General features: G+C 42.7%; 2 protein-coding genes across 8 annotated transcripts in view; both read left to right on the top strand.

Moving 5' to 3' along the window:
• The window catches only part of LOC306782042 (myelin basic protein-like), a 28,059-nt gene extending 16,319 nt beyond the window's left edge, over nt 1-11,740 (top strand). For all 3 annotated transcript variants that reach the window (XM_079275195.1, XM_079275194.1, XM_079275196.1), the window contains one exon: nt 11,321-11,740. In XM_079275195.1, coding sequence (XP_079131321.1) covers nt 11,321-11,619 — 299 coding nt within the window. In that variant the 3' untranslated portion in view covers nt 11,620-11,740. The remainder of the gene's footprint in view (nt 1-11,320) is intronic.
• Nucleotides 11,604-25,772, top strand: LOC306782043 (myelin basic protein-like). 5 transcript variants are annotated; one of them, XM_079275198.1, is made up of 7 exons: nt 11,604-11,868; nt 20,165-20,269; nt 20,462-20,488; nt 21,020-21,049; nt 22,344-22,427; nt 22,586-22,604; nt 24,449-25,772. In XM_079275198.1, the coding sequence occupies exons 1-6, from the start codon at nt 11,749-11,751 to the stop codon at nt 22,586-22,588; spliced, it is 369 nt and encodes a 122-aa protein (XP_079131324.1). In that variant the 5' UTR covers nt 11,604-11,748; the 3' UTR covers nt 22,589-22,604; nt 24,449-25,772. The 5 variants fall into 5 exon arrangements, with proteins under 5 accessions (XP_079131324.1, XP_079131327.1, XP_079131323.1 ...); XM_079275201.1 differs by lacking the exon at nt 21,020-21,049 and having other exon boundaries at nt 22,353-22,427; XM_079275197.1 differs by lacking the exon at nt 22,586-22,604.
• Nucleotides 25,773-27,226: the final 1,454 nt, after the last annotated feature.

Here is a 27,226-nt window from a genome sequence, read left to right as displayed (position 1 = left end):
ATAGGTTACTGCTGTGGTTAAATGATAAGGCGGTAACTCAAATTATTAGCAATAGTCACTCGCAAATTGACTCATTTGTAACTGATTAAAGCGGATTGTGTGCGTTGGCCAAACTACAAAATGTCTGACTATTTAACTCGTTCAAAGATTGTTTGGTGGAGAGTGAGCTAGATGCTATGGCTCCATTATTTTCTGAGAGCCGTTCAAAAGAACGGAAAGAGCTTCTTTATCTTTTTCTTTGTCGTAGAAGGCGAAAGTGCGCAGCGCTGCAATCTGTCAATTTCAGCACAAGCATTAACCTTGCTGCTCATCCAGCTCGAGCACATTTTTCCCTTCCGGTCGACTCATGATTCTGCTCTTCTGCTCCGCCCCTACCTTGCTCTCACTCTGTCTGTCTGTCTGCTTGTGTGTTTGCGTGTCTGGCAGCGCCAGAACGATACCGATATATAATGCACGTCTCTCAAGTACAACTCGTTGGAAACATTCCGGTGTTTGTCAAACGTCGCATTGCTAACTCATCGTGTTTATTGATATCTTATCATTTCTAACCGTCTCCCATTACAGACTCAATAAAGTATTGATTAGTATTATACAACAAATACCAAATCATTTAAACTGCAGCAGAGGACGGATGCACCAACCAAAGGATTTTCAAAGAAAGGTCAATATTGAATGTCATGCAAAACTAATTTCTATGCCCAGCAAGAATGTGTTTTTCTGTGTGTGCGCGTGCCTGCGAGACACATGTCTCCTTGTGCAGAGGGCAACTGTGACGATCTGCGGTTTCACTGACGCTTTCATAGCAACAGGAAAAATCTTGCAGAGGCTTCGTCACATTGATCTCTTGGCTATTCAATACACTCCCTCTCCTGCAGTTAATTGATGTTCCTCATGTTTAACACTCGCCATTGATCAGCGCGGAGCAGACTTAGAGGACCCACGATTAACACAAGTGCTACTTCAAAGAAGCCATGCACCCGTGAAATGACTTCTAACCCTCGTGGGACAACATGGTTACCAGGCATCTTCTGTCACGTACGTCAGAGACGTCACTGTTCTAGTAGGCAGGCTGTCTTCCTGCTTCAGCTCTTTAATGGCACCATGCTTTTGTTGTTCTCACACTAGTCCCTTTGCGGACCTCCGCTTCCTCACACAGGTGCTTTTGGCAGCTTATGATAAGAACAGGAATGAATTAGGATGCGGGTTTAAGATGCGATCTTTTAAAAAATGGAAGATAAGCAGCTGACTGAAAACGTGAACTGACTGTGGTGTCGACCACGCTCATTCCGGTTTTCTGTAGAGTTTGCTCCAAAGTCAACATTATATAGTTTGTTAAGAGGGGTATGTGGAAATAAAAGCGCGTGTTATGTTTGATCGTTATTGATCAAAAAGCTGCTTCAGAGAGCTGCAGTGCAGTTTTGCTTAATGTTTAACTGGTTCTTTGCTCAGTCAGCACTGCTTTTCTGATAGTGTGTAAAAATCCCATTTTGTTATCAGCTCCTCACTCTTACATTGCTGTTAGGATGCATTTAAAGACTTGCTCTTACCTGTGCATCAAAGCTGAAGTAATTCAGCGCCATTAGGTTGATTCAGGGGTCGGGCAACATGAAATACAAGGAATTGCCACCAAATTGGGACGATGTGAGTGGTTTATGACGGGCAGGTTAGCTCTGCTTTATTGGAGCCTGTTTTGGTGAAGTGGTCATCAGCAGGCGTCATGACTCATACGGCCCGTCCGGCGTCTGGGGATGTCTCCGTGCAGCACTTCCTGTTTGCACTGCTTTTCCACTGAAGGGCAAACACCACCATCAGCTGTGCGGCTGATAAAAGCCCCATTACGGCCCCATTACCTGGGCCGGCCTGCAGCAGGCCCCCGCTCAGCTAAACTTACCCCCTCCAGCTATCTGGCTATCTGCCTGTTCCGTCCTGACTCTGTCTGGGTCATTGTAGCTTCATCATCACATGGTAAGATGAAATGAGGGGGGGGGGGGCTGAGTAAGTGTACTGTATATCCAAGCTGCTACTTAGGATATACGCTACTTTAGAATGTAAACATTCATTTTCATACCTGGAATTCAATTTTCTCCATCCTTCTCCACAGTGAAATTGGTCTCATTATGACTTCCTCCTCTTTAAAGAATGGTGTGTCAGGAATGTGAAATGTAGAAAATAGGTTGGAAACTGGCATTGTCCTGTTTAAAACAAAGTAGATTCCAGGACAACCACTTATTACATATAAGCTGTAAGGCTGTCTGGTTCATACAACAGAAACGGCTTTTGGCTCCTTTTCAAAAGATTGTCCTTCCTTATCGTTGGTTTTGTTGTCGTGCTTCAGCCTCTTCCTACACGCTCATGAAAATGACTTTAGTGAGATGAATCAATATGGGTTCAGCCTGCCTGAGCTCTAACATCACATACATACATCCGTTCACATGCAAAAGAGTTGGTTATATGAAGAAAACAAGTTTTCAAAGTCTGAGAACCGAGTACTGAAGTAGACATTCATTTCTTAATCCTTTAATTTAATTCAAGTATAGATCTCAGCACACAAGGGCTTATAGCGTATTTCCTCCTTTTGGTGTCCAGCTTTGCGTGTTTCCTCACAGTATCAAGTACTCCTTCACCACGAGGACGAGAGGAACGAGCGAGAGACCAGATAATCTCTCGATTGCATTCAGTCAGCCAGTGAGCACTCCTGAGTGAGCCTAGAGAGCCTCTTGTTTAGCCTCTTGGTACGTCGGCGCAAAGAAACTGCACATCGTCTGTGAAGCAATAACTGCTTTCTGCTGAAGACTTTGTTGTGTGGATCAGATATTAATATCAACCTGGAGTTTTGTTTAAAAGGACACATCGACTATTGCAGTCAGCGGGGGACACTTTGTGCAACAGAGGAAGAGCAACGGATGTATCGCTTTACAGCTCAGCCCAGAGCACTTTGTTATAATGAAGAATACTCCGAGAAGACATTTAAAATGATGCGGTAACACTAATCTTCTATTGTCCTGAGTGAAAGGCACACAATGCCTCAGCTGTCCTCCTCTGCATCCCATTCAGCGCACTGTGAATGTATGGTTCCCTCTGTGAGACCTCATTTCCATCCTGCATGGCGGACTCAAGTCCGCAACAATGGAAAGCGTCGTATAGAGAGAGACAATTACAGAATGCAAATACAGTGAATGGATATTGCTGAGAATAATTACTTCATACATATTATTAAAAATGGACTGGAATGAGAATCTTATGAATTGTAACTTTAATACCCATACTGTCCAAATCAGATTTTGCTACCTTTCACAATTTATGGGTGGATTGATATCTTGGATTGACAGAGCAAAACATTTGCATTGTAAGAACTGCACATAGCTGCACATATTGCACTCCAAAACCCCCTGCGCAAACAACTCAGATAGTTGGATTCTCTTCCAAACCTTCCTGAGTCAAAATCTATTTTTCGAAACAGCATTTTGTTGGAAAACTTGACAAAGCGAGCCGCTGAAAATAACATGTCCATCGCTTTCCTGTTCAAGTCTGTTCCCATAGCTTTGTCCGAGTCCGATCAATTTTCATTTCAGAGTCATTCTCTTTAGGTCAAACTTAAGCTTTCAATCAAGGGAATTGGAAGGTATTTGTCGTGAGCCGCTTATCACCTATTTCCCACAATATGTGCTTATACGCTTGAAATCTGAAGGGTGGAACAGGCTACTTCAGGGTGCATTGAAAACATAATTAAAAGCATAAAAAACACAATGCGACCCTAGGGTCAATCAATTATATACACAGAGAAAAGTAAAAAATAAAATAAAAAAGAATATAAAATAAAATAGCAGGTCTAGGACATGGGTTTACTTTTACACAAACGCCAGCCTAAACAGGTGGGCTTTGAGCTGGTAATAATGCAATGCCTATTTCCTGCAGGTGGCGCAGTTGACAAAATTGCAGTAGCAATTATTTTTTGTAATGACATCAACATATACATCTATAGGTCTGAACTGCCGACTTTTCTTTTCTAGAGGTTGCGCAGAGCGGCATGGGTAGAACTGGTACGACGTGGCGAAATGGTTCGTTTCCAAGGATCATTTAACACGCCTCCAGATGATATACAACCCGACTTATAACTCGGTTTAATGCTTTTATGTTTGAACATTTTAAGTTGCATTCTAATGTTTTACGCTTTCTTAATGTTTAAATGTTTGAACGCAGTATGTAAAGCACTTGTAATTGCTTTTGTGTATAAAATAAACTTGCCTTCTGAACAGCTCCTTCTTGTGGAGACTACAGACCTCTAAACGTGTGTGAATGAGCTACAAAGCTGGTTCCGTGAAACCATCCCAAAGAACAATCATTTTGGCTGTATGAATGTATATTCAACCTGTTAAACTATTTTGCTGTACAATTGTAATACATCACATTCAGTGTTTACAGTGAACAGTGAGGCCCTGCAGAAAGCAGAGGGAGTTGAGCAGGCCAGATGAAGGGCAAACGCAAACCCAGCTGTGAACATCACAACGCTGCATTAAATCCATCATCTATCCCATTAGCCTTAGAAACTAAACCAGATATTCAATGTTCACAAGACTTCATAGGGAGAAATCAAATGTATAAAGGGCATGCTTTAAATGTCTGCTCTGTTAAGCACTTTGTGATATTATAGTCTGTGAAAAGCGCGATATAAATAAAATTCATTCATTCATTCATTGTTTTGTATGTCTGCCGTTCTCTTGTGTCTTTTACATCAAACATGTTCATGCTCAAACCTTCGCTGTGTTTTTTAGATTACTCTACACAGATACAGAGCAACATTAGCATTTATTTGTAGTCTTGCTTACATCAACCTGTTGAATGTACTGGAATGTACTGGCTTTTTAGTTCTTTTGTTGTCGCCACCAACTCCTGAGGGGAAACATCTGGCTCTTTAGCTGCTAAATGCTCCATGTTCACCAGCTAGTCCCTCACTTTAATGGTCTGCTGTCTTGCGATGGACAAGTAGTGAACATTCTGGCTTTTTAACTGAAACCGGCTGCCGGTAACGAGAGTAAACCAAAGCAGTAAACCCGAAACAATGAGCTAAAAGTTGCTAAAATGCTCCATAGAGCTGAAGGTAGCTGCAGAGTTGAGTGGGTTTAAACAACAGGTATGTAAATGTTTCAAATGCGCCCATGTTTACAAAGGTCATAGTTAGATTAGTTAGGTCTATGTTATGATGCACGACAGAAGCTGTGGCTACACCTCTGTGGGGCCAGTAAGCGATGGATCAATTTAGCCAAGCCCCAAGCTACTTTAAAACTAAAACTTGATGAAGCTAACGCCTGCATGGAGACAGATCACAATACTCAGATGGAGTTATTTCTGTCTGTTACTTTTGCTTTAGAATTAAACATGCGTTTGTCCATCAACACCAATTTACCAGAGACGGCGGATTTAGCTGACGCTTATTAGACGAAATACGGTCGTAGAGACAAATGTGAAGTGATGGAACATTCAACACTTGTAAACGTTAACAATTCAGCAGTCTCACTTTATATGAGCCAAGCGATGCAGTTCAAAGTGTTTTTTTGTGGGGGGGGTTTGGTAATATGTGTGAGTGTGTTCCTCTGCTGTAGCCGCCGATATATATATATATATGTATATGCAGTGGCTCAGTCATTTGTCTCTGTGGCCGAGGCTGACACGAGCTGGTACGGGCCCTGGCACTGCCAACACGAAGTGCCTCCTCTCCTTCCCCCTCAAAAGCTCTGATTGTTAAAGGGCAGCAGCCATCACTGGACCAGTGTTCTTTGGTTTGACACCATTGTTCATATTCTCCCTTTCTGTCCCCTCTCACCTCGCTTACTCGCCTCTGATCTGCCTCTGATCTCTTTCACTTTTTCTTTTTCTTCTTTTAATTATTAAATCATTCATTTATTCATTAACCAAAAGATCACTCAACAAAATGCAAGCACTACAACATGCACTGCATGCACGTTCTCCCGTGTTCCCTCCTGTCTGCAGCTCTTGTCCTGATCGATTTCCTGAAAACACACACACACGCCATGTATCTGCATTCTGCGTCGGCGTGTTCGTGTGCCATGTTGTAGGAGATTGTGCCTCGGTGTTGCCATGAGTTCAGGAGGCCACGTCATCTGGCCTCAACCATCTGGCAGGACAATCACTGAGTGTGTGTGTGTGTGTGTGTGTTAGCACTGGGTCTGTGGCTACAAGAGTCCAAGGGGAGGGCATGGCGGGTAACCAGGAGAGGACAAAAGTACAACGCTACTGAATCCCATATGTCTGACAAGATGAACTGGAGTCCTTTCCCCTCGGAAGAAAAACAACCAACTCAAATTAAATTGATGGCTGTTTAGACATCATATGATTTACCCAGAACCATTCACATTGTGTTGAGAAGGATTACAGTTCCCACCTGACATTGTTTCTCAAGTGTGGCTCAACTGACTGCTTGTCATCGGATTTTGCTTCACTGCTCAGATTTGTTTGTTTTTTAATCTGTGGGACCGCTCTGACAGATGGAGAACAGAGAAGGAGCCGCAGCACAGCTGGCAGAGACCACTGAGTCAGTTTGGTAACTCGCCTTGGATCCAAATGAATAACCTTGTCTGATGTTTTTGGCATCAGAAAAATCAACAGCACTTTCATCTGTGACAATGCATTTCATGCAGTTGACCGAGTGGGCCTTCAGTGATGCATTTTCATTCAAACTTCACTCCACATGCTTGTGGCCTCGACAACTCGCGAAAGTTGCATTTGCGGTTCGATCTCAACTACATCATTTATACTTAGCCTTCCCTTGCATTTTGAGCGGATCAAATAGCGATTGAATGTCCAAAACAGTGTGAATTTGGGCTTTCCAAGATTTGTATTTAGCGATGGAAAAAGCAGTCAAATGTGTGATCCGACTAACGGAGGCGCATTTTGTTGAGCAAACAACAGTTTTTATCCAGATATGAGACACATGAGATCAATGCTTCCTGCACCTGTTTTGTCAGATTGCTCAAGATTCATTTCAGTGGCAATGTGAACATGCCGGCAGTATCAGGAACCAAATGTAGCCGTCCCACAGCGGTGCTTTATTGGTATGGGATCTTGTATGTTTTAAACCTGTTGTGTCTACCTAGTGGGTGAACATACTGACTAGCTCCTACCTAGAGTCAGAGCACTGGTCGCAGCTATGCAGGCTTAATGCCACCATGTTTATTGTACCTCAGCTGTGGCCCGGAGGCATTTTGTTTTGGGTTGTCTGTCATTCCGTCCCTGCCATTATCATGAACAGGGTATCTCAGGAATGCCTGAAGGGGATTTCTACAAATCTGGCACAAATGTCGACTTAGAAGCAAGGAGGCGGGAATTGTTGTTCGGTCTACTGTTGTATTTGTCAGATTGAGTTGGGACATAAAGCCATCAGGATGATAAGTTTACTGTGCCGGTTGCCTGCTAGAGGCACCCGTTCATACCGGCTGCCAACGAAAACCTCATCTTCTACAAACGTGTCCCCCATGACAGAGATATAGTACTGCATTAAAACACCAGGCTGAACTGAAATTAAGTTTCATGAGTGAGCTTGTAGAAGAATATAATTAACCTCAAATAATCCCAGTATAATGAATGACAGCACTTAACCCAGAAGTCCCAGTGAAGTCCTAGTGAGTTGTAAGCATATCTATCTGTCCATTTCCATGTCCCTTTATTCATGTTCATTTTTTTTTCAGACAAAAATGTCAACATTTAATGGTTCTTCCCTTTTTCTGTTTTGATAAAAAAAAAATTCTAATTGAATATCTTTGCATTAAGGACCTCAGTTGGAAGATCTGAAGAAGGCTCTGGGTATATGTGATGGGCATTTCTCACTTGTTTCTGAAATGTTATAATGATTAATAAACAAATAATACAATAAGTACACGTTAGTTGCAGCCCCAAAACAGAATAAAGCAATATTTCCATTTGGTGTGACCATAGCTACTTGTTTGACTAACTCCTGACTGCAGAGGAACAAATAGACAGGATATGTAATATTGTAGAGCGTTTACAACAAGCCAGTATGGCACACACACACACACACACACACACACCTACCTCTATTGACGCGAGGGAAAACCTGTAAATGTTTAATCACCTCTTGTCAAGAAAACAAGAGTGATACAGAGAGAGGTGTAAAAAAAATCTGAACTGAAGAATAGCTGATGTTTGAGGGCAAACGAATCGGTGCGAGGAGCTGTTGGTGATGACAGGCCTCGGCTTTTCGGTATATGCGGTCGCAGTGCAAGGTGAGCCTCACAGCTGCTCGGATGAATACAGCAGCTCTGACACCGCATGATGGAGCACACAAGCCAAGACAAATGCGGCTAGTAAATTGATATACAGTGTGGGAAATTCAAAGGGTTGTTTGGTTTCAATTTGACATGGCAAAAAAATATATATATATATTTTTTGCTAAATCTTGTCTTGACTTTATCATCACAGCGTACAGTGGTGTGCATTTGTTTCCCTTTGATTCACATCCGTCCCTATTTCAGCATCTACTCAAAGTGAAGTTGGAAGCCTGGGTCATAAGAAGAGAGTGCTTCTGCTGTGGCTCTTATCTCGTCCAAATAAATCTCTGGAGGACTAACGTCCTGAATGCCAAACGGGGTTTCACAGACAGAGAGAGGCTTTTTCTCTCAAGGCTTGTGGGTGCTTCAGATCCACCATGAATGCAGCGGCAGAAGGATTTTCGCCCTTTGGTGGGAGGTTTGGTTCGGGGCCACATAGCGATGGATGTTTTTTTCAGAGGAATGCTTTCCGTGCCTCAGTCCCACCACAGTCCTTGTTGTTGTCCCAGAGGCTATAGGCTACACATCCTCTTCACACTGAGGAAGAGGAGGAAAAATGAGGAGATTGAGACCCACTCCCTGCATACCTCTTCCCTAGATGCCAATCTTTCCCCTCTTGCTGAATATCTCCGCTGAACAGATCCCTTCTCATCACTTTTTGATGCCGTCCCCTAACTATTGAACCGAGATCGTGCAGGAGACAGAGGTGGTGATGGTAATCGTTCTGGGCACAATAATCTGAGGCGCCAGATCACTTGTCATTTGGCCCCTATAACTTCACAAGAATGATGAGGCCATCTGGCCCCTTTAGCTGTCGTAGGGACATCTTGGAGTTTTCATGGGGAAGTAATCAAGATGAGGTAACAGGCTGTTATCTGGTCACCTTCAGACTGTGTTAAAATAGTGGCTACATTAAGAAAAAGCGCTGGAAACGTAGTTTGAATTCGGCCAACATCTGTTGGTGCTGATGAAGGCAGGCTGTACAGAGTGATGAGGTTAACAGATTCTGACCCAACTGTCTTCTCCTCTGCTAAACCAGTGATGGACAGACGTTCTCTTGGGATTTCAACACATAAATAAATCCAGTTTTTATGAAGCAAGCCAACAAAGAGAATGCAACAGACCCCCGCTTCTCTCTGCAGCCTTATGAGTCCGACTGACGGATAATTGGCCCTTAGTGTTGTTTACAAGGTGTGCTTCTTTTGCATAACCTAATGTCGTGAAGGAGGAGGAAAAAGAAACATGCTGCGTCATATTTGTCCTGATATGATATGAAAAGCATGTCTCCCCTTCTCTTTTGAATATTCTCAAATATTTCCAACGGAAACACGACGACGCTTAACCGTGAGCAACATTGAGAGTTCACGGACGTCCAATGAATTCAAAACTCAGCAGCAAAGGCAATTGCAATCATTGAACAATTTTATTTTGTGTTATACTTTTTAGAAAAAGTCTTAGGAGAAAGTCTTTGGAATGGGATTTGTCATCAGCCTCGAAGCAACTATACAACTGCGAGAATATTATTAGTCTTTTAGCGTCTCAAAACAGCCAATAAAATGCCTTTTCAGCTTGTCAAGAATGTAATTAAGAGAAAATGCGACACACTGAAAGAGACAACTTTCCCTGAGTACTTTTGACAGCAGTACGGCGCTGTGTGGCCAGGCTGCAGCAAGCTCTTAGGTAGTGGGATTATGGACGCGCTAAAGAGAGCACGCCGATAGCAGGAGAGTGGTAGATTCAGATCATTTTCATTCAAGCCTTTTTACCGTTCTGTCTCATCACAGATGGAGTTCAAAAATGATGCTTTTCGTAGATGAAAAGCATCAGCATCATCTCATCTCTCTTCTGGACTTTCTGCGATGAAAGTGGAACAACAAGTTGAACCTGTTCTATAAACATTGTTTTGAAGGCAGCGCAACCTTTTATTTGAAGCAGAGATGTGTGTAAGAGAAATGGTGCCTCCTCTGGGGCTCCGTCTCTCAAAGATCAAACAAAAGTTGATCTCATTCTCTACCTACCAAGTCATATTTGTATTCACATTTCATACAATCACTTGCAAATCTGTCTGTCGGAAATCAAGCTGAAGAACTCATTTGACCAAATAATGAGAGATTATTATGCTGGCGTGGCTACGGATACAATTTTCCGGAGTAAACCCATCTCAAATTGTAAGAAGCTTCTACATGGCAGCTCTGCACCCAGAGACAGCGGCCTCTCAGCTCTCGGGCCCCGAATCAGATAAGTGTCAACATGCATTGGGTGGAAAATCCATACTTATAGGAGTTATTTTAGGGACATTGGGCCCATTGTTTCCCCTGTAATAACTATGCAGCTCTGACAACAGGCCACTGTTTCAGCCAATATTAGCATGCAGATTCTCTGGTGTAGTGCTGCACCATTTCTCCCAGTACAGTGCGGATATTGTTCTGGAGACAGGAATGCACTAGATGTCCTCTGCTGTGGGAGCTGGCTAACCTAATGGATAGCTGTCAAAGTGGATGTTAGAGAAGCAGCTGCATTTCCATCTCGCTGGAAGTGATACGCTGGAACATTTATCTTTTACATGGGTGATAATGTAGGGAGGGGCGACAGGATGCGCTGCACTTGGAATGTAGGTGATGCAGCCTGAAAAATTCAGGGAGGTTTCTGTTTATTTCAGTGTCATTTTGAAGAAACTTCTCTTGTAAAATCGTGTGAGCCCAGTACACTATTAATGTTTTGACTCAGACGTCTGCCCATAAGAAAACAGAATGTGGTGGAAGCTCCCTCCTCAGAGACAAAACAGTGCTCAGTTTACACTTTCAGTTGCTCATGTCTTTAATCTCACATTTCTACCTTTCCCTCTTCGCCAGGTAAGGTGTTGTCCAAGTTACACTGTGAAATGTAAGCTCTGCTGGTCTCTGCTGCAGCAGGAAGGGCACGGGCCCGTCAAAAGAGCCCATTGTGCTGCTGTGGTTTTTGTTGTGTGCCATGCAGGGGCCCGAGCCCATAGATGACCCTTGTTTGTTTCTGCGCAGGCCTGGGTGAGGCAGATGCGAACCAGAACAATGGCTGCGTCTCGGAGAAGCCGGCGGTGACTGACTCCACGGGCGCTGAGGGCCCCCGCCAGCCCTGGCCCGACGCCAGCACAGCTGACCCTGACGAAGCCACACCACGCCCCCACCTGGCCCGCCTCTTCTCCCGAGATGCCCCGGGCCGAGAGGACAACACCTTCAAAGAGCGACCCTCCGAATCGGACGAGCTACAGACCATCCAGGAACACAGCGGAGCGGCTTCAGAGTGCGGGTCGGATAGCCCTGAACAGGACCTAGACTAGGCTAGCTTCTTTTTTTTTTTCCCACCCTCCCTCTCTTTTCCCTCCTCTGTTTTTCGATCTCTCATTTAAGAGAGCGACACAAGAGCCCCACATTCAAATTTTGCCAAACACAAACCAACTACTACAACCATGGCATCTGCAAGCAGCTCCGCACAGGCCGCCTTCGGGCTGGGCCGGAGGAAGAAGAGCCCCGGCCTCCTGGATCAGATTGGGAATTTCTTTGGAGGGGACAAGAAGAGGAAGACCAAGGTGAGGAAGCGGGGAGCGTCGATGTGAAAGCTCGACTCTTTCTCATGTATCTGTTCGTTTTGCCGATTCACTCCCAGAACCACTTTTTACTTCTGATTCTTCAACAGAATTTGTTGCAACATATTTGTCATATAGATTTGTGTTGGTTTTACTCTTGTTTTTATGGTGAACCGAAGTCTGACTCTGTCCTATGGGTCACATTAACTGGCTAATAGGTTGATGGGTCGACACTGGAGCACGACTTCGGGTGGGATTTGTTTTATTTTTTATTTTTAAGAGCTGTGATTTTGAATCATTTACACATTTCTATGTTGTTCTGTTTTGCTTTTATTTGAATGGTACTGACATTAGTAGCATTCTCCTCCTCAGCTGAGTATAATGTATCTGTTGTAGAGCTGAGTTGGTGGAATTGTTTTCTACCGTTATGCTGTTTGCTTATTGGAACGTCAAACCGGAGTTAAGAACCGCCGTGTTTTAGAGGTACTTTCCTGAATGATAATGATGATGAAAGAGATTCATGTCCTTATCATTTAGATGTGATAGTGGAACATTATTTTGGATTTTCTAGAGTCATCAGGTACTCTGCAGAGCCTCTTTGCAGAGAGTTAGTGTCTTTGATTGTCTCTGGGGTCATTTCTAACATCTGTGATAAGCCACAGGGAGTTACTTGACGATTGTTTGCACCATACAGCATTCAGCTAAGTCGCAGTTATTGATGATCACATTATGCTATCAAAGATCAAAGAGATACATTATGTGTATTAACACATAATGGTATGTATTAGATTAAAGGGCATATTATATACAGTCTGCATTCTATAAAATAAGAACAGCATCTTATCTTGCAGGCAAGTGGTTATTATTATGAGGCATTGGAGCCTGCATTGCAGTTTGTATTACTTTGTATTCTAGTGTTGTCAAGAGACCCTCATGTTGACCATTAGTAAATATAAAAACCTTTCTGATCAGGTCTACTTTGTAAAGTAAAGTTTTTATGTTGGTTTAGTGGCTTTCTTTGCTCAGGTAGGGAAAGCTTAATTTGTACTCATGGCACCAGTTTGTCCATTAGTTAAGACGGACATGATGGGCTGCTTGGCACTGTTGCCAAAGCCTTTAAAGAACCAGACTGCTGCTCTGCTGGTTCCACACCTTTCCAGCGCGTGGGCTGTGTGTGCACTCAGTGATGCCCTCTGGAGGTGGTGGTGAAATGGAATTTCAGCTTATGTTTTCAAATTTGAATTAAAAAAAACATGGGTTCACAACGGCATTGAAATCTCGGTTATCTTGACAACACTAGTGAAACACGCTGAAGCTAGATCCCAAAGCCTCTTGGACGTCCCATCGCGAGTCTGCTCATTTCGACTGCTGTCTTAATGCATGGACATTGCTGAAGAAAGAGCGACAGCTCGGCGAACTAAATCCTGTGGACAGAAATATACTCTCTGATTTTAAGCTTGTTTTCTATCCAGCTTTTTTTTTTACCCTGCAGAGCGCTAAATCAGCAGGTTTGGCAAGGTAATTGCAAAGAAACCACTCAGCAGCATGCATGTATGCATTACCCCCCCCCCCCCACGCCTTATGTCAGCTATGAATAGGTGTTCATTGTAAGAAACAGATTTTGTGTATGCTATATGCTACAAATCTTTGCATTAGCCTGTTCTGCTGATCAGATGTCGATTTGCTTTTGTAAAATGTTACTCGTGAAATGTTCAGGGAAAATGTCAACGGAACAAAATTCTGAAGCTTTTATTCAACAGTAAGCCGGTGACCAATTTGCGGCATATTTTCTTATTCTTTATGCCATAACGTTATACATTGCTTTCCATATTGATGACAGGTTTTCTCAAACAAAGTTGTACAAATAAATATTTATGTATTCACCAAGGGTTTGCCTTCAGACGATGAGTGTTCACAGCTCAAGTGAATGGCAGGTTCGGCCCACCTCCGTTGCCTCTAGCAAAAGATCAACCGGCACTAACTTTCTGCTGCAAACACTTCCCATCTTCCAGCAAGAATTCCTCATGAAGACAAATATATTTTCCAGCTTAACTTCTGATCTGCCAGGGACACGTCTCCACAGACGTTCCTTAATGCGTACTTCGACTTCAAGGCTGCAGTCATTTTGGGAAAGATTGTGTCAGTGTTTTCTGTTGGATCTTCAATACGCATGCTTGTTTGAGTTATGCTCGAGTAATTGTTTTAAGACGTGGCAGGTGTGGAGACCTTTACAAACTGACCCCAGTCCTTTGTTAGCCGAGTCTGTGTTCATAAAACCTGCTAAGACGGCACGAGAGTTCTGAGATGTCTCAGGACATGAAACGACTTGAATTATAACGCATGTTTGATTGTTTCAAATTACAGGGATAACGACGGTGCTAATTGGAGGCAAAATTAAAATTGAACGAGCATTAGCTATTCCAACAGAAATGTAGACTCATAAAAAACAGATAAGATGTTTAATTTGCATATTAATATAAATGCAGCGCAGGAGTGATTACGGTATGTTAATCAGGCTTCTGCAGAACAGTTCACAGTCGAAACCAAAACTGTTCTCCAAACCCAGTGTCTTGGATGAAATGGGGGTGTCGGCTGTGCCCCCCCCCCCCCCCCCCCCCTCACAAAAGTCTGCTCACCTCAGGTTCAGGCATCTTTGACCCAGTCGGACAGTTTGTTTGAACCAGCAGCGGATCGTTGCTGGTTCCGGTTTTGTAACGCCTTCAACTTTGCAGACGACACTTGTAACCGTTTGTATCTGTTGTGAACTGCTGTGACCGGTTACCTGTTCCTAACCTGATCCTGTTCTAAACCTTTTTTTTGGATTTCTTGCTTGATTAAACTCTTTAACAACACCCTCAACACTCTCCTTGTTTTGTTTTAATGCTTGACACTTCTCTTTTAATCGTATAAGTATAATAAAGGTTACCTGAAACATATTTTTAAGTAGTACTGAATTTTGTTTACTAATGTCTTCTGTAGGATTAAATATTCATAAATAACTGTCAAATGCATAACATGTTTTGTGTGTGTGTAACCCATGTGACGTTACAGTTGGATGTTACACGACAGATCAGTGTACTTGACCTCTTGACAATGGGAGTTGTCAGGATAGAAAACAAAGATACTTGCTATAACAGCTAGCACCTATACTAACAAGCTAACGTTAGCTCGTCGACTCAGAATGGGCAAGTGCTCGGCCGTTTTTAGTGTCAAGCAGGTCAGGTGTAGATCCAAAGAGGGGTTTACTTTGTTGGGGAGGGGGGTAAGTGGCACTTGTGTCATCAAAACTTGAGGTTAATTTAAGGTTTTATTTTTATAATATTGCCATGTCCTGTTTCGAGGCTAACGTTAGCGTGCAGCACTTTATTTGCTCTGGCAGTGAGCGAGTGAATTGCTGTGTGAGGATTGTCCGTGGCATGCCAGAGTTTGCCGTTTGATTGAACGAACTACCTTCAGCTAATTTCATGGCATTTCGCCACTTGGTTACCAGTGATGGACAGGACCTAACTAACGTCACATGGACCTAACTAACGTCACATGTGGGAGTAGCGTTACTGAAGTACAACTTTGACATGACTTGAACTTTCATTTCTGTTTTCTGCTACTTTATACTTCTCTGCTACATCTCATGAATTTTGCAGTTTTTTCCACTCCATTTATCTCACAGCTTTAGTTACTTTGCAGATTCAGATTGATAATAAAATTAAAATAAAATGATAATGAAAAAAATAATGATTTCTATATGGTTTCGTCTTCTGTTCACGGCTGCGAATAGTGGGATGATGTTTGAAATGAATGACGAGTACTCGTAGAGGTTAGCCTACTATATGTAGCATGTGCATATGCTCCTGCTGTTTTATTCTTTTGCCTTTCCCAAAGACACTGTCTACCCTGGGGTACGACATGAATTACAATAGGCTGAAAGGTATTATAGAAATGTTGTTCAATAATGCCAAAAAAGCCAATGTTGCAATTCGTTTTTCTTAGATTAGCCCCAAAAGACAAAGAAAAAAAGACAACTGTAGAAAACTTTTCTTCAATGAGCTTGTGTTTGTTTGCAGTCTAAGCCATTAAGATTACAGACTTTAAGACTAATTAATACATTCCAGAGTCCAGACAATCACATGGACGTACTGCAAAACAAAAGAGATTCTCAGAGAAGGTTAAATGGAAAGCGGAGCTATAGTTTATATCCGCTCTGATAGTACTGAGTAATGGATGATTGGCTTGACTTGTCTGTGTGAGCCTCAAGATGAAATGACAAGAGTAGTGAATAAAACACCTTTCAGTCACAGTTTGTCTTCTAAATGGGCAGAGTTTAGTAATTACCCGAATCCGAACGTTCTTGTTTTCTGGAAGCTTGCGTAAATTGAAATAAACTTTGCGTTAACATGAAGAGCATGTTCATGAATATTACAAAATTCAATCGATAAAGGCTCATTTTGATTTATCTTTTAGATGTAAGAATGTGTGTTTGTTCCCCTGGTTAGATAGACCAAGAAAGAAGTACAGCCTGGCATAGGAAGGAGTTGCACAATGAAAACATCGTTTAGGATTGTGGACAGACATGCAGCTTAATTCAAGCCTTTCTTTAGCATAAAAACAACAACCTATTCCTTCCCTTTTGCTAAACTCCATTCCCCCATTTTTATACAGTCCCTAAGAAAATGGGTGGGATTTTTTGTGGTTTTTTCATCAGTTATATCTGACAGCACAGATTTTGGCTTAATTAGCCTCCTTTTTAACTGGCATTTGATATTGCGAGGCATAAGAACTGATTGCCTTCCAAGGGGAGCAGCGAGCTGCAGCTGGCCAATCGATTCGCCCCGCGAGTCCCAAGAATTTAACGTAATTACTACTTTTATTTTCTAGCTGAGCAAGGATGCACAGTCTGACACAAGGGAGGTAATGAATGTGTGAAAGAGGGCGGTTTCCTCTCGTTCAGTGCTGCAGAGTGGATACCTGACTTGATGAGGTACAATTATCTCAGCACAATTATTTTACATGCACGTTTCTGATTTGTTTATTTGTTGATTAGTGACACTCGCTAATGATGAAGAATCTCAAGAGTCACCCCCTCTGCCACCAGTGAATTATGAAGCATCATCCATAATGACAGATTCCTGCCAGACTGTGACCTCTAACCTCAGAGGGGGCGGTTGTGATCATTAACCTACCCTTTGTGATACGCTACAGGGCACAAGTACCTCGTATCTCACTCCATGTCTTGAATCCTGATTATCTCACTTGACTCATTTGCTCATATTGTGCACATATCCGGAATGTATATGTGACAGCAGAAGCGTCTGAGAGCTGCCCAGCTTACCTTTAGAGATAAAACAAAAGGAATAGTTTAACATTGATACAACTATAGCTAATCTGATGATCATGAAGCTGGAGCAAGGAGATCTTAGATAAGCATAAAGACTGGAAATGGGCAAACGGCAAGTCTGGCTCATTAATTGATATGTTATAGATGAATTAAACAAACAAGATACAACATATTATTGCTACTAAGAGGAACTTTGTGTTGATTCTCACTCTGGACAAAAGCAGTATTGTTTCCTAGCACCAGAATCCCTTTAGAAACCTCTCATTTTACTGTGGCAGGGTCTGACAGTCTGCCCCACACAGTCCTGGTTCTGGTGCTCCTGGGCCTCCCTTCCTAGCAGTGTGCCCAGCAACACAGCCCGGGCCCTCCAGCAGCGCTCCCCGTGGAGCAGCGAGGAGAAGCTCTCCACCTCCCACTGGAGCTGAGGCAGCAGTGAAGCCAGATCTGGGTGTGTCCATGGTTAGCATGCTAACACATTACCTGCTAAACATCAGCGTGTTAGCATCCTCGTTATGAGCATATTGCCATGCTAGCGTCAGTATTTAGCTCAAAGCACCGCTGTGCTTAAGTTCAGCCTCATAAAGACGCCAGCATGGCTGTAGACCGTTAGTCTTGTTTTATCTTTGGAGAGAGCAGTTCTCCTGGTTCAATAGTTTTATATTAAATGGACAGTTATGCGAGTGATGTTGATGTCAAATTACTCCTATAAAGACAACCTAATTCAGCCGATAGCCACTTTAGGAAATCAAGGAACTGACTATTTCCTTCTTCTGCAGTTTGTATTTCTTGTTCAAATGATGAAATAGCTGGATATTCAGCATGAGCAGTGATTGTAGCTGTAACTGTGTAAGTCAAACTTCCAAAGGACAGGTGTCACGTAACTGGACAAACTGTGTATTCTATATGAAATGCACACAAATGATGTGCGTGTGTTACAGGCAGACGCTGTCTTTGAACCTTCTTTTCACTCTCACACGCTTCGGAATGCTCACGATTTGAAAGTCTCCATCATCAGCATACCAAAAGCTGATGGAAAAACTTTTTTTTTCGGCATTCTCAATGGAAAAATAAAGACAGATAAAAGTGTTTTTGAACAGGAGAATACACGACGAGAGGAAAGAGCAAATACAGAGGAGACCTCATTCACATCAAAGGGAAATTGACCATACTTGAGACCATACTAGCAGAATGCAAACAGCATTATTTGATCTCCTATTTCTTTCCATTTCTTCCTTTTCTTGTCTTCTTTGCCCAAACAAAGGCATGACAGCGGCCCACAAAGGCTGCTTTATTTCCTCCCCTCCCTTTCATTTCTGTGTGCATTTCCAATCATTTACATCCTGTCAGAAACAGACATGCAGTAACACACACAGAGACACGCACTTCTTCAAGAAAACATCATTAAGCATCACTATTGAAAGCAAAGGGGAAGCTACAGAGCTGGAATACACATGATGAGGTCAACAACAAAAAGGCAATTCATTTAAATAGTTGTAATAGTAATTTCTTTTTCACTGTATTTTCATTATTGCTTGGTCCATTTCTTCAAAACCTTACAAAAGACAGTCAAGGTGATATATAATCTGACACCACATCATATCGTGTAAAAGGTGGTGGGGGTGGTGAAAGCTTCCCCTCTTTCCGTTACCCAACGGTTCTTTGATGTGAGATAATGGATGTGAATCATCAACATCTCCCTCACATAAAATCACACACGTTTTCCTGTTACGTTAATGGGGTCAGAGAAATGAAGTAACATGAACTGAAAAGACGGAACATACTGGGTGGGTGGAAATTAGTTTTTTTCTCCCGTGAGCTGCAGCTGTTGATGGCGTTTGGTATTACAGAGATTAGACCGTTCACCTTTAATGTGTCTGTGCCGTTTGCATAACATAATAGAGGATACTTTTAATGCACCAGTGTTTTACCCAGGCCAAAAAGTCAGAGGATATCGACCTTATTAAAAACTCATCCTGGCATATTCTTTGTAAAGTCTGACTTTGAGGAGGTTTGCTGCATTGATTTGTCCTTTGGGGTGATAATTAGCCCTTTTTGTTGAGATCAAGCCATTGACAAACGTACTGACATCCTCAACTGCTCATTTGTTGCATTCCAATTAGTTTTTAATGACTCATGGTCAAAGGTGTCTGCCAGGTTGGGATAAGGGTTAATGAGGTGGGAGTCTGCGATGTGAGACTGCTATTAATGCTGCTGATTGAATCAATCTCTGCGGCTGGATGAAAGTTATCGGGAGGTTCTCCACGAAGAAGAGTCAATCATAAAAATATATTCATATTTAGGGTTTCTGCATCTATGTACCATGAGTTTTTCAGGGTAAAGATGTTAATAAAGGAGTAATTATTCAGTATTTGTATACCTGGACCCTATGAACACATTTTTTTGCGTACAGGTTGAAAAATACCAAAGTTACCCTTTAATGCATTGTAAAAAAAAAGAAAAGTAACATATTGCGGCATCATGTGATTAACATATTAAATCAACATCTGTGTCAACAATGCTCGCATCCACTGTCTAATTATTATGATCAATCTTTCAGGTAAGGAAATACGGTTTTCAGTCCGCTTTCTTCCATCAGCCAACACCTTTGGTGTTACGGCAGCATGGGAATATAGTGTTTTTATCCAACAATTCCATTCTTTTTGTAACTTTGTGTTTTTGTTCTCACTGTTCAACGGGTAAGTGGGACAGGACAACCTACAGATTTTTTTTTATTATTGTTTTAAGTATTCATTTATACAACCCCAGTGTTTTAACTTTTTCTTTTTCAAGTATTAAGTATTAATCATACATTTATTATTAAAGCTTTTGAAAAAAATCCCTGTGAAAGTGTATTTGAGCATCTCTCTCTCAAGCGCTTAAGGTCAAGTCATTTTGTGCAAAATCATACATTTATTTAACATGTAGGTGTGTTGTTCCTTTTCTTTCCTGTCCTCTTCTCCTTCCCAGGGATCTTTCCGAGGTGCTCTCTCTCCAGGACCCCAGAAAGCTTCTGCGACTTCCCCACGTAAGCGTGGAGCAGAGAACGCCGTGGTCCATTTCTTCCGCACGATCGTAAGTGATAAAAACAAAATAGTCACAGTATTTAGGAGTATAGGACTCTGGATCAGCAGTGTTGCCACTATCCCTGTTTCTTCCCGCTGCTTTCCCTCCATGTTTGTCTCTTTGCTCCTCTGTTACTTTCTGTGATCTCTCACAAACTCAAATGTCCAATCTCTTTACTTGCTGTGATTAACTCCTCTTCAGGTTTCTCCTGCCCCTCCCAAGTCGAGGGTGAGTCTGCTTTATGTTGCTACTATTCACTCACACGTGAAATACAGAAATAGTAGACCAGTATTGTCAATAGTGACAGTAAATATATCGGGGATTGTTCCCGTCGTCTAATCTGTAAGTCACTGAACCTATGCACAACAAAACAGCAACATTTGGATAAAGTTTGAATAAAAGCACATACAACATACAAAGAAAACGATTTAACCAGAATGCTTGAAGACAATTCATTCAGAAGTCATGATGGTAGTGTGTCACTGCACTATTTTCCACATTCTGTATGTCTGTGCTGCTGCTGGATGTCACTAAATCTGTGCTCTTTCCAATGTGAGCACCTGCCTTGCTCCTCTCCCCTCCCCCCCCCCCCCCCCACATATCTTCTCCCTTTGCCTCATTCCCCCCCCCCCGGACGGACCCTCCTATCTGCCTCCTCTCCTTCCCATCCTGCCTTTGCGCTGAGTAAGATACACATTTCTATTTGTCCGCTCCCCCTTTTACCTCTTGTCCTTGTTTCTTGTGTCTCTACCCCTCCAGTGGAGAGGACTAGCAGCCAGCATAGGCCTGGTAGGTGGTTTAAAAAACAAAACACAGAGTTATCATGCCTAATTAAAACCGAGGGGGCAAGTGAGGTCATCCTCTGAAACAGCCTCCGAGTGTGTCGCCTGTGGCTCTACTTCCATTTAGTCTCCATCCACCACTTAAACTGTTGTAATCTGTCCATCAGCGATAACGGCCTCATTTCCTTACGGCTGAAGTCCATTTCCAAATACATCATACCCATTTTGTAGCTTTTTGCAGCAATACTTATCCATATCATGTAGTTGTAGATTCATGATAACACAGGTACTGCTCTGCTCCTCATTAGCCTAGTTTCATTTCTTTGTTTTTTAATTCCTCTGTGGCTGGGTGCAGTAAGGCTGCCTTCTGCTTCATTTTGCGACGTTATCAGCACTTAACTCAGGGCCCTCATGCATGTGTGTGCGAGTATGTGCTCAGAAAACTGAGACTGAGAAGGGACTGTATGAACATTATTTGGGCGGGAAGGGGTCGAAACATAAGGTTCAACTCCCTTCACCACTCTTAATCATTTTCATACAGTCGCTAAGTTTTTTTTTAAGGGAATGAATCTTAAAACGTGTGTTTCATGCATATCTGATTGGACATCAGCATCTCCACATAAAAGGATGAAGCTGTAGAACCATATCAGGTGTTTCATCCAAGAGTAAAGCAGTGATCCTTTAAAATGTTTCTGAAATTAAATACATTCTGTTCATTGCATCCAGCTTGAGGAGGTGAATAAATCAGTTCACTAAATGTCATTAAGTCACAAAAGGTAAAAAAAAAAAAGTCCAGAGCTGATTAGCATTCGCTGTCATGTTTTGAAGTGTCAGCACATTCTCACGACACTGGTCCAGATGACTGTCATGTGGTCAAAGTGAGATTAGTGCATGTGCCAGGAAATTCCCCCCTTGGTTTCAAATTCTCAACAAAACATGCAAGCAGAACACTTTTATTTTCATATTTCTTTGCTGCTCTGTAGCTTTTCCAACTCGTGCATAATTCCCATGAACTGCTTGGATGAAAACACTGCCAGAAATGCAACGCAATTATACTGTAAAAGTCAGGCCAAATGGGATTGCACTTTAACATCATCATCCGATAGTTTGGGTTATTGTCGAGCTCACTGATCTATCTATTGCTCCCGAGCACACACGAGAGAAAACCTTCTTATGTTTTACTCTCTGAAATTTGAATCTGGGGCAATCTGTGAAAGGGTCAACCACACAAAGTCTTAATACATCTCAGAGACCCCATTAACACTGACTCCTTTCCTCCTTTTCTCTTCTCCCTTGGGCAGGGCGACCAGAAGTCACAGTCTGCTAAAGCCAAGAAGGCCAGTGCAGGGGACGGCAAAGGCTCCCTCACTAGGATCTTCAAAATGGTAAAAAAAAGAAAACTGCATTCCAAAAACTTTTTCCAGTTATTACCCAGTGGCTTCGCTGCACGGCTTCTCTCTTTACCTTGAAGTAAGATTGCATGGAAAAAGGATTATTTTCCTAATCACTTTCTTGCCCCTGTGTGTTATTTTTCCTGCCTCAGTGATGATATCAGCAGCAGAGTGAGTAACTGATTGGTGATGGAGGGATACTTGAGTTTAACTCGCTCAACATTGATATGCTTAGAAGACATCCTAATCCTAATGCAGCAGCAGCAGCATAATAAGAGAGCTTTGAGAGAATTGATCATCATGCATGCTACAAGCTTCATGCCCGCGCTGATATAATCATGCTGAAGATGGTAGATCCAGTTCCCATAAGGGTCCAGCTGGGCTATGGCTAACATACTGTAACTGCTTTACAGGGAGGGAGGGGTGGCTCATGCACAATGCATATCATGCCATTATTATGTAATGTCTTTAATTACTTGCCAAGCATGACTGGCTCGTGTGCTATGGAGGACTCAGTGCACACAGATGTTGGGAGAGTATAAGACTGATCCTTAAGTACACGGCACGACTCAGTAAACTGAGGCTTTTGAACTCCCACACCAACATTTTCTGGGACCGCGTAGCATTCATCCAATGTTTCAGCTTTAGCTCATTTATCAACATGTACTTCAGACTGCTGCTTGACTTTCCAATTCATCCTTCTTGTTAATTTGTTTCCATGTGTCATGAAAAGGAGCGGGCGGCTGTCATGCTCTGCCGGTTTTAACCTGTCAGGTTTTAATGAGCCAGCTTCTCGACAATGCACCTCGGATGACTTAGTTTAGCAATTACGGAAGCTTTAGAGAAATCTGTAAGATCTTTGTACCCCTCATCATCAAACTAAGGCTGGGGACTGAGCTCATTTGTATCATCGTTTTGCTTTCAGAATTCACACTCTTTTTTCATCTGAGTGAGAGGGTGAGATGGAAAAAGTACAAAATAGTCCTCAGAGAGGCTTTGTGAATGTGTTAAACACAGGATGTCTCATCTGAAACTTTGTGGACAAAAAGATAAATGGAAAACTGGGCTGTTTACCTCACACAAACACATTCGCGGGATCTGTGAAATAATATGGAATTACCAGTGAAAACCTGATTTCCTCTCCAAATGCCCAACTGCTTCTCTTTGCTTTAAAGACAGAGTGAGAACCCTCTCGAACAAAACGATGTTGTTGATTTAAAAAAAAAAGAAGAAAGATTTAAGACCTGCATGTAAAATGATGTGCATTGCAACATAAGCGATGCATTGAAGCTCATTTTTGCTTTTACTTTCTTACTTTAACTTCATCTTATCATTTCACTCATTATTTTCACGATGATAAGATTTGTATTAAAAAAGTCACATTTTTTTCCCGTATCATAATCTTGACTTACTCTCTGAAAATGTTGACTTGCTCCGAGTCGTTATCATTCCTGATATATTTCATTGATTTACATTTTACTTTTGTTTTCTGTTGGCTTCCATAACTCTGCATCATTGCAGGCCTGAACATTGCCCCACGGACATACTAACCTGCATGTTTCTCACATTAAAGGGCTACTCTGACTTTTCCGTGTTAAGCCCTGGTCTCATTACTCGGGAGGAGAACTTGCAACATCTAAAACATTGGAAAATGAGTTCATGTAATGACGAGTGACTGAAAGAACTAATGCCTGATGAAATAACCTCTCTGTCCTTTCCAAAGGCGTTAGAGATTATTCTGTAACACAGGATGTGCCAAGTTATAGCCAGACATCTGTCATTGATGATTCATAATGATGAAGACTTACATTTTTCTGTGACAACTTATTGTCTACAACCACCTGTTACTTCACATGCAGTCTGCTGATGTGGAAACTCCCATCACAGTGTGGAGAGAGTGAAACGATCAAAGGGCCGGACTGAGACAAACACCAGGGTAGTCCTTCAATGCTGAACCAGACCTGTGGGACTGCCGCCTCCACATATTCATCACAAATGTCTTGTCTGTTACACAGGGAAGCAGGAGTGCTTCTCCAGGCAAACGCTGAAGTCCCTCTCTACAACCCCTTCCAACAGCACGAGGGCAGATGTTCAAGATCACATGACTGAAGTGGGGGAAAAAGAAGAAGAAATCCTGTCACCCCTCCCTAAACCTCCCCCTCCTCCTCTGATAACACTCTAACTTATGCTAAATCCCTCATCTCCCCTATTACCTCCCCACCCCTTTGGCTGGTAGATAGCGACACAATCTGTTGCCCCCCCCCCCCATCATTTGCGTGAACTTTTTTTGCTGAAATGTATCCCGAAGCCACTCACGTGTGCAGCCCGAATGCCCCCCCCCCCCCTATACTTGTGCTTGAGTTTCTGTGGACGTCTTCGATGGTTCCTCTAACAAAAGGGTGGCTAAACCGAAGCACACCTGGAGCAGTTGAAGGATTACGGCCGGTGCAAGTCCGACTGACTTGACCGTCATTGCCCCCTCGCTGATTGCATGAAAAGGCCGGGGTGTTTCTGTTTTACAAATGAGCGGTTTTCTGTCTCGTCACACTGTCTTCGTCATTCCCACAAACCTTTTCTGTGAACCCAAAACATAAACCTGTGTTTAACAGATTTTGCGTTCTTCTGAGAGCCATTTGGTCACCGTGTGTTTTCATTCCACCTTTGTGTCTCAGCTGTAGTTAAGTGTCTCCTGTCATGAATGTGATGTTGATCTGTGTTTGTCTTTATGGGCCTACGGCTGGCTGCGTTTTTTGTGGTAAGAATGTAATTTCTAAACCTTCTAAATCCCATTTTCTGCAATAGTCACTGATTTCTAATGTATCATTTATTTTTTTGGTTCATGAGATAATGGTATACACACTAATGATGCTAGATTCAGGCCTTCCCTCTTTGCTTTAGTGTCGTCTGGGTCTCTCCTTCGTCTTCGCTGTTTCTATCTCACACATGTCCCACAATGAAAGTGCTGTATTGCCTTCTCATGGATAATAAAAAAAAAACACAATTTCAAAAAAGGTGCTCTGTAACTAACCCTGTAGTGACACATTATACGGTGTTTCTTGGGAATGTGTAATTTGCAAGTTGTCTGAAGAGCTCAGCACTACCACTGGTGCTGTTCAAAACATCCCGTCTTCCTCATGTGTTAAAAAGCGGCCGTGTTCGATCTGTAGCGTTCATCTCTCCCACTGTCTGTGTGTGCTCGAGCCTCGTGAGCGCTGTGTGATGTGTTTTTTTCTGAATGGATCCTGTGGATGAATGTAAAGATCCTCTTCATTATTGTATGTGTAATAAAACATGACCAGCCACTTAACTGAGAATAAAAAATAAAAAATATAAAACCAACTCTACTCTCTCTGTGTTGTGCAGTGTGTGTTCTATCTGGCTTGGCACGACCAGAGGCAAATGAACTGAAGGGGATGGAAGTGGTGTCACTGGGTCAGGGTCGCAGCATCACGGCAGGCTAATGTACTTTCATAGAGCCAGAATTCATGACACATTTCGGAGTCATTATTCATGCCGAGCTTGACGAGCTCCTCGTGACTTGAGCGGCTTGAGCACCATCCAGGCTCAAGTTTTCCCAAACAACTGTTTGAGTGGTGATGAATGAAACATGAATCAGTGGGAAGGCACTGCTAAATAAGCACAGTGAGGTGCTTTACCCAGTCCTGCAAAGCCCTTTGTGTGGTCTAGTGAGTGCAAACAGTCTTTTGAAAGACTTAAGGGTATAATGTGTTGCACTCCTGTCCTGACTGCCCCACATTTCGCCTCGCCTGTCAAGCTGGAAGTTGACGCCAGTGCGGTTGCAGCTGGGGCAGTTCTTCTGCAAGAGGAGGACCAGGGCATCGATCATCCTGTGAGTTACTTCTCACGGAAGTTCAACAAACGTCAACTTAGGTATTCCACCATAGAGAAGGAAGCTCTAGCAATGTTGTTCGCCCTACAGCATGTTGAGGTTTACCTTGGGTCAAGTATTAAGCCTATTCAAGTTTTCACAGATCAGAACACTCTTGTGTTTATATCCAGAACGTATAACTATACAACCAGCGTCTAATGCGTTGGTCTCTGATCATTTAAAACTACAATCTTGAAATCAGTCATGAAAAGGAGTTTGGAAATGTTCTTGCGGATGTTTTGTCACGTGCTCTGTAGTATTAAACATTATGTTTGAGCTCACATGGGTGTTACGTGTTTTTCTCCCCTCCTGCCCTTTCGTTCTCTCGCCCTCATTTCCTCTCAGTTGATTGGGTTCCACCTGTGGGGGCCGGTCGTGCTGCTCCATGGGTTGCACCAACGTCAGGCTGGCCAATCAGCAGAGTGGGAGCCAAGACTAAAAGCAGGAGGCCTCAGGTGTTCTGGAGTGCAGGTGTTCTGTCGATGCTGAGACTAAATATTAAGGTTTGGGGTGAGAGGTTGCAGACAGTAGGTGAGTCTGCGGTACCTTGTACATTGGTACAAACACGTAGCTGTCCTCTGTGTCTAGACACACAATGAGTCGGGCTTAGTTTTGTTATATTGATTGCACTTGTTGGGCACGACCACACATGTCCCATCCTTTTCCACTCTGTGTAAGACTCACTTTTGTTGGCATGTAGATAGAATGCATGATTATTATGTATGCGAAGTCTTTGGCGATTGGACGCCATCCTGCAGTAGGATAATCGAGGGCTACGGATGCTGGAGTCCAGACACTGGTTATGGTGGTGATGATGGGAGTTGCTGCAATCCGATGCATGAGGAGCATGCCTGTGATGCAGACTGGGATGGGGGAGGGTCGCATCCGATTTGAACTGAAATGA

Source organism: Melanostigma gelatinosum, assembly GCF_949748355.1.
Source record: "Melanostigma gelatinosum genome assembly, chromosome: 9".
NCBI lineage: Eukaryota > Metazoa > Chordata > Actinopteri > Perciformes > Zoarcidae > Melanostigma > Melanostigma gelatinosum.
This window is presented reverse-complemented; position numbering and strand designations above follow the sequence as displayed.

Coding starts and splice junctions, on each gene's coding strand:
- LOC306782043 (XM_079275197.1), top strand. CDS start 11,749: ATGGCATCTGCAAGCAGCTCCGCACAGGCCGCCTTCGGGCTGGGCCGG. Junction 11,869..20,164: donor ACAAGAAGAGGAAGACCAAG/GTGAGGAAGCGG, acceptor TCTCCTTCCCAG/GGATCTTTCCGAGGTGCTCT. Junction 22,428..24,448: donor TCACTAGGATCTTCAAAATG/GTAAAAAAAAGA, acceptor TCTGTTACACAG/GGAAGCAGGAGTGCTTCTCC.